This window comes from Chaetura pelagica, unplaced genomic scaffold (assembly GCF_000747805.2).
Source record: "Chaetura pelagica isolate M959 unplaced genomic scaffold, ChaPel_1.0 scaffold1160, whole genome shotgun sequence".
Lineage (NCBI taxonomy): Eukaryota > Metazoa > Chordata > Aves > Apodiformes > Apodidae > Chaetura > Chaetura pelagica.
In genome coordinates this window covers 32,492-39,605 of record NW_009951727.1, presented here as the reverse complement: position 1 = coordinate 39,605, position 7,114 = coordinate 32,492, and the positions used below count along the sequence as shown (strand labels likewise).

Below are 7,114 nucleotides of genomic sequence, written 5' to 3'. Positions count from 1 at the left end.
TATCTATGTAAGATTAATAATTACTTGAACAATGCTACATCTGATAGTATCTTCCTTAAGATCCCATCTTAGGATAGGTATCAGAATTAATCAAAAATAGAAAAGAAACTGTAAGTTAATTGCAATTAAACCACAGTCTCAACTGCTACTTTTACTGGAGGGAGCTTGATGTGGAAGTTACTGTTGGAGCCACCCTCGCACACCAGGAGGGTGGCTCCATCCTGCCTGTGTCACGGGAGCCAGCGGATCCCGGCTGAGCTTCCGCTGGGAAACCCCCACGGCAGCGGTGGGGAAGGAATGGACACAGCTCTGGGTCTCCTGGGACCCCGCACTGCAACCACGTCTGGTTTGTTTGTGTGTGTTACAGGTTCAGCCCTCGAAGGCTGATCTTGCACAGCCACAAGCTGAAGAGCAAAGTCAAAACGCTAAAACTCATGGGATAACAGATTGCTGACAGCGGGGTCAGGACAAGGGGTTTTCAGCCACCTACCTGCAAGCTGGCACAGCAGCAATCCCAGGGGAAGCCCACCTTCCTCGTGGAGAGCCAGAACTGAGCTCAAAGACTGCTCATTCTTTTAGACTGTAGAATTTTCTGAGTACCTGTGGGAGGAGACAATTGATCGTTATTGATTTTAAATGGGGTTTTGCTCACGTTACACTTGACGCATTTTCCTCCCAAATGTGCTGGTTCCTGGGCAGGGAGCAGGGCAAACAGCTGCTGCAGGATGGGAGGTGGGCTCTGTCCTGTGACAGAGGAACAATTACAGGAGAAGCAGGAACTTAATACACTTTTCTGTTTTGTTCTGGCATGAATGCTCAAGGAGAAAAGCTTCAGGGGAGTCAGAAAACAAATCAAGTACCAGCAGCCTGATCCTGTCTGGTGATTCGATTAACCCAGCTAACGGGAGGTCAGACAGTCCAACCCTTGGCAGGAAAAAACCCTTAAGGGGAAAAAGGCCTGAGATCTAAAGCTACTTAATTCCTTAGTAATTTTATTTTAACCCTTGTTTAATTCTTTGTTTGCTTTAATAGAAGCATGGTACTGGCCCTTGAAAAGGGGACAGAGCTGGTTCCCATGGCTAACACATCCATATTTCTCATTGTGACTTATGTTGCTTTATCATTGCCTGTTATCTCTCTTAAGCATGCAAGTGTTTGTGTACCTGGATCCTCCTTGGATCTGTTCAAGTGAGCTGAATTAGTTGTTTGGTTTTTTTTTAATGGAACATTCTGACATTGTACAAAGTTCTAGGGTTTTTTTCAAGTAGCCCTTTTTGCTGTGTATACAGAAGTCTCATTAGAGAACTTTCTAAAATAAAGTGTGAATATTTTTATTACTCCTTTGTACAGTATTCTAAGAGAAACTAATAAAATATTCATGTAAAAACTGGTGCTTGAGTCCTTGAATTTTTACATGGTCAGATTTTATTTTAAACAAGGATCCACAGCCACTGCCACAGATCATGCCAGGCTGACTCAGGCCCACAACTGAAACTTTTTGCAGGAGGAATCACATCAGCCTGCTCTCTGCCCCAGATTTAGTTGCTGCTTCCTGCTCTCTGAACGGAAGGGCAGGGAGGAGCCGTTTCACCAGCCCTGCTGCTGTGAGGTGGTACTGTCACTGCAGGAGCACAGCCCCGCAGCCCACTGCCGCTAGACAAGGAGCCACCCACTCCACAAACAGGCAAGTACCTTATCAAGATCTTTCAGCACAGAAAAGGGTGGGGGAAACTGTCTGTGAAGTGTTCTTGTTTAGTTTTTCTTTCGTTTTGAAATCTCACAAGGGAAGGGAGTCCCGTAGGAACTGCTGAAATGATCCCACATCAATCCCTCCAAACGTTTCCCCTCCCCAGCGCCACCACACGCCACCCTCTGTGATGTCCTGCCAGGTGCAGCAGAGGGGACAGACCTGCACGCTTTTCTTCTCAGTAAGAACAGGAAGGTTTTTCCTTTGTAAATCAAACATCTTCGTCACACTTTGTCATACCAGATGAAGCAGGAAGCATAACAAACTTTGGATTAAAACGAAACGGTGACAGGAAACTGACAGTGATGTGTTTCTGTTTCTTCAGCACCCAGCCCTCCTCTGGGGAGATAAGAGGCAGAGCACCAGGGAATACCTGGGGTTTTTTATATCTTTTGGGGGATATATTTTGCTCTATGGGCTTGGCACAGAAGGAACTCTCCTACTTACCCCTCCCCTCAACCCAGTATTCACCCCTCAGTGCTTTCACTTCCTTGCAGTAAGACTTGGATGAAATCACTTTCCTAGTTCTCCATTTTGAAACAATGCAAAACCACTCCAGGACATGCAGGGGAAACACTGCAGGAGGAAAAACCAACAAGAAATTATTCCAGCTTTTTAACTTTTAAACCAACGTCAGGTCAACACATTAAAGACTGAAGTGTTTTGGACCATGACAGACCCTAGGTTAATAATGAAAACTACTATGGTATTGAAGAGTTCTTAATAATATATTTTGTTACAGCCTTTGGATTATTCTTGAGGTCATTTTGCTTAACTTGTCTTGCCTCTTCCCTAAGGCACAAGTACTTTGCTTTCGTTCAAAAATTCACCCAGGTGCAGCAGAATGTTTAAAAAATTAACCCAGTCCATAGTAAATCAACTGGATCCAAAAGGAGACCTGGTCCCAGTTTGCAGCATCTTAGACCATGAACACTTCAGACCACTCTGCCTAGTGAGAAGAAAAAGAAGAGCCATATTCCACTTGTCTCCCTGCTACAAACAGACCCAGTACAGACTTGCGGATGTGCTGCTGCCAGGGGAAGGTGATAAAAGCACAGGTAAACCCCACATTGTTCAGCCTTAAGTTCAAAGTTTCCATAGATAAAAAATTTGGATCATTTGTGCCTGGACTCTCCCACATGTGTGCAACAGTTATAAGGTCAGGCCTGTGTAATCACATTTAAGCTAATGCACTAAACCCTTGCAGAGTCCCTCTTACCCAGCCCAGGGGGTGAAGCTTCAAGGCAATTTACAGTCACACAAAGTGTCACTAACAGCATTGATGGGAACCTTGGCCTTCATGTTGAACCCACAAGAATAGAGCTGAAAGGAGTCACCTCCTTGGCCAAAGAGTGGACCATCAAGATGGAGAAGAGACCTGTCCCAGTAGCCAAACTTGAGGTGCTTAAAGAAGAGAGGTAAGGCAGACACCAAGGGACACCCTCTGGTTGTCCTCCTTAGAAGCCCCTGTACAAGCTTTTGTCTCTGAGCAGATGACAATACTTCTGTCATAGCTCACAGAATAACAGACACCTTTAGCCAGGGTATCTCCTCCTTCTTCAGAGAAATAAATGTGAACCACCCCTTCATTCAACAACTGAAAAAAACACACCAGAATTTATATGTGATTCATGAAACAATAGAAGCCTCAGAGGAGACCAGCTACAAGGAATCCACCCAGGCAGAGAGGAGCTTCATGGCCCAGCTTTACGCCAAGCTTCGTATGAAGGTTTGATTTCTCTCCATGCTCAGGACTTGGTCCTTCCCCAACACCCACACCCCCTCCCAGCCTCCTAACAGTTTGGTTTTTTTCCCCCCTGACCAGGGCAGCAGAGTGAACAACCAAAGCATAACAATACCCAAGGGCTGCACCCTGGCCTTCAGGGCAATCCCACTGGCCATTAAAAATGGATCATGGGGTAAGTAACTTCCAGAAACTACCAATTCCTCAATTTGGGAAACAACACTGAAGAAAAACATGTTCTGAGGCATCACTCAGCATCATACCCACCCTAAGCTCATTGCAAGGACATGAGCACACAGAATGTGAGAGAAATCACCTGGGGAAAGGCTGGACGTTGCACATGAGTTAAAGGAGCTACTTGGGAAAGAGATGAAGTTTCAGGGGAGGTTGATAAGGAAATGAAAGAGATACTGAAGTCTCAGCTCTAAACTTCAGTAACTGCAGAGCTCCTGTTGAGAAATGGCATAGAGAGCAGAAGGCAGTTTTACTTTCTTTTCTACTGAAAAGAGCCAGGGAGAAAACAGGGTGGCTGAGCCTTTGGTGGGAGAATGGTGGAAAAGATGCTTATGGGGGGTAGGAAGAGAAAGAGAGGACTGAGATTCACAAACCCTGCTGCAGGATTTGAGAGGCCATGTGTGGCTTCCTTCCCCCAAGCTCCATGCTTCCCACTCCCTTCCCACTTGTTGAGTATAAGCTGTTGTTTTAATTGACTCGTATTTAAACACACATACTGGCTAATACAGGCCCCAACATAAGGCCCATGTCAGTAGGGAATGAGGCCAAAGAATAACAAGTTTTAAATGAAGGGGCAGAAGAAGTTTTTTTCTAAACCAGCATGTCTTTTTATCCTGTTGCAGACCTTCAATATTTCCCAGAAGCAACAAACAGATCATGCTTTGTCTCTGACGGTGAGCAATGCCATTTCCTGCTTCTACTTGCACTGTCTCCCCCTGTGGGAAAGATGGAATCCCTTAGGATAAACACAAAGCACCCAAAACAAAGCATTTACTCAAAATTGCCTGTTGCTTTTAGAAATAGTCACAGAAACATTTCAAATTCTAATTTTAGGGAACTTCTCATGGGATTGCCTAGTTTATAAGTGACCTATTTGTACCCTTTCTGGTTTTCAGGTATGTCACAAGGAAAACTGGGAGAACTGGAGGCAGAAGTTAAAAAGAATTGTCAAATTCTCTCCAAGTTGCCTTCTGATCTGTCCATCGTATTTTTAGAAGCCATCAAAGCTGTGATGAGAGACAGGAACCTCTTTCAAGAGCTGTCCCAGAAAGTAAGCCAAGTTCTTCCTCCTGCCTGGATTTATAAATTCAGTGATCCATGGTCACACCTCCTGCCCCAGGAATCCTGTCGCCTGTGCCATAACTATCCATCCAAAACTCCTTCACTCAGACCCTCTGTCTGGTCTCCATCTCCACACAGAGAAGGAAGGTGCTCAGGACAGAGTCAACTGCTGAAATATGTCCTGAATGTAGCCTAGCAGATTGACCTGAAGGCATCAAACCCTTTAAATTAATATCCTATCTAACTAGAGCCAGTGGGAATGCTAAAGGCTCCAACTATAACCTCAGAAATAGCTTAAGGAGGGAAGAAAAACATGACATGACTTCATGAGCTTCTGTAGTCAGACTGCAATGGGACTATCAGCTGCCTCTTCTCTTTAATCCCTACCTTTTTCCTTCTCCCCCTAGATGGAAGCAGTTCTTGATGAAGGTGGTTGCTGTGAGCTGAAAACAGACAGCCCAGGCTTAAAAGACTTGCTGAGCAGCTTTGAGAGTTCTCCAAGAATCCACCTCCTCAGCTGGGCAGAAGCAATCAGCTACACTCTGGATGCCCTGGATGGTAAGGCTCGCTGGCCATTTCAGTAGGGAAACCCAGGAGCACCAGAACGTGTTCATGCTATTCCTACCAACAGGACTTGCAGAACACAGAACATCTGAGATTTGCAGAGGATTTATGGAAAATAATTTCTTAGATGGTGGGAATGAAGGTGGTTGATGTGAGAGCACAGACTTGTTTGTAGCAGCTGCTGCTCAGTGACAGAATCACAGAGCTGCCACTGCCAGGAGCTCCACCCAAACCCCTCACCAGTTGTCTCTGAAGCACTGGTGGGTTATGTTTTTTTGGTACCAACGTGGTTTAATCCTGCAGAGCTCATGGAGGATCAGCTGCTGCTCTTGCTGGAGTCCTTGGAAGAGAAGATTGTGCCCAAACAGCTTAAGCTGGTAAGAGAACATGCACCACATCTGGCTCAACACCAAGGGGCCACAGGAATTATGTAAAGTAAAGCAACAGGCAGACTATGATGATACAGGCAGCACATCCCAATTTACACTGTGAAGAAGGGAAGGAATAACTGCTTCAAACTTGGCAGGGATCAAAATACTCACCTGGAAAGGAACTGCCCCAAAACATCAAGATCTAAGATTTCTAATGTATATTATCAGCAAAACAGTAGTTGCATGGGACACAGCTGACTGCCATTTTTTAAATGGCAGTGAGAATTTTCTGGCTTCTTTGGTTCCAGATTTAAAAAACCCCACACTACAGTTTTAACTTCTTGAACATAACAAATTCACAAGAAACTGAGAAACTGATACAGGAACATGATAGTCTTTCACAGTAAAAAGTCCCATATATAAAGGTGAATTACTTAGTGCACCCACAAACCACCTCACAAGTCAAAGAGATAATTTTCTTAACAACTTCCACAGATGGGAGCATTAAAACACTTGATTTTGCTTTTTTTTGCTGTTGCTGTGAAGGTCAAGAGCATCTTGGAACAGGACCAGTACAGAAAGGGGCCTTCCAGCATAGACCACAACTTGGTCTCCTTCACACAAGAGAAGGAAGAAGAATTAACTATTGCAATAGTTGAGATGAGTGGAGTGAAGCTCCAGAAAGATGGATCTGTCACCTGTGGGGAAGAAGCTTTTTCAGCTGTAGCAGCTCTGTACGTGTCCCTCTATGTCCTCAATCTCCTGAGTAACCAAGACTAGGTTGCACACATCCCCCCAGTAGGGATGACTTAAAGGGAATCACTTCATCCTGCTTTGAAATGAGTGGGTAAAGCAGACTTGGGGCAAGAAAACCCCTTATGGAGGCCAGAAACCAGGTACCAAAAGAGATTTTCCTTCCCCTCAGTACAAATGCAGAGTGGCAACTGAACAACGTGCCCAAATGACCACAAGACTGCCAGCAGTGCTTTATGTGAGCCTGGCTTTCCTACAACACGCAGCCACACGTGCAAACATCCAGATAAATCAGAAAAAACCCAGGTATTTCCCCTGGTCACACCTGCAGCTCCTGCGTGACTCAGTAAACGCTCCAAAGCTGCAGGATCTGAGCTCTTTAACGACACACACCTGGTGACACAGCCCCCCCGACGCACCTTCACACCCCCCGCCGGCAAAGAACAAACCATCAGCCTTTCGGAACCGCGTTAAAAATCCTTCGGTTACAGTTTCACAAATAAAGCGATTTCTGACTGAACCACACTGGCTGTTTCTGGACCCCGCGGGTGTTTCCAGCCCCCGGCAGAGCTGCCTGCGGCTCCCCTCAGGCTCGGGGGGTCCCTCAGTGCTCGGGCAGGGATGGCTCTGGGGGCACCG

The 7,114-nt window shown here is 45.6% G+C and overlaps 2 protein-coding genes across 2 annotated transcripts in view; both read left to right on the top strand.

Annotated features, from left to right (window-relative positions):
* Positions 1-2,591: 2,591 nt before the first annotated feature.
* GSDMA (gasdermin A) lies at positions 2,592-6,502 on the top strand. Its single transcript, XM_010008910.1, has 9 exons — positions 2,592-2,805; positions 2,955-3,165; positions 3,311-3,476; positions 3,573-3,666; positions 4,349-4,399; positions 4,622-4,776; positions 5,195-5,345; positions 5,655-5,728; positions 6,269-6,502. The coding sequence occupies exons 1-9, from the start codon at positions 2,592-2,594 to the stop codon at positions 6,500-6,502; spliced, it is 1,350 nt and encodes a 449-aa protein (XP_010007212.1).
* A 98-nt stretch (positions 6,503-6,600) lies between these two features.
* The window catches only part of PSMD3 (proteasome (prosome, macropain) 26S subunit, non-ATPase, 3), a 7,471-nt gene continuing 6,957 nt past the window's right edge, over positions 6,601-7,114 (top strand). The window contains exon 1 of the mRNA XM_010008797.1: positions 6,601-6,646. Within this exon, the coding sequence (XP_010007099.1) occupies positions 6,601-6,646 (46 nt within the window). The remainder of the gene's footprint in view (positions 6,647-7,114) is intronic.

What these genes read in the sequence shown, in the direction of transcription:
- GSDMA (XM_010008910.1), top strand. Translation starts at nt 2,592, where the DNA reads ATGTTTAAAAAATTAACCCAGTCCATAGTAAATCAACTGGATCCAAAA. An exon ending in ACGCCAAGCTTCGTATGAAG is followed by an intron (nt 3,477 to 3,572) that starts GTTTGATTTCTC and finishes CCCCCTGACCAG; the next exon opens with GGCAGCAGAGTGAACAACCA. An exon ending in CATTAAAAATGGATCATGGG is followed by an intron (nt 3,667 to 4,348) that starts GTAAGTAACTTC and finishes ATCCTGTTGCAG; the next exon opens with ACCTTCAATATTTCCCAGAA.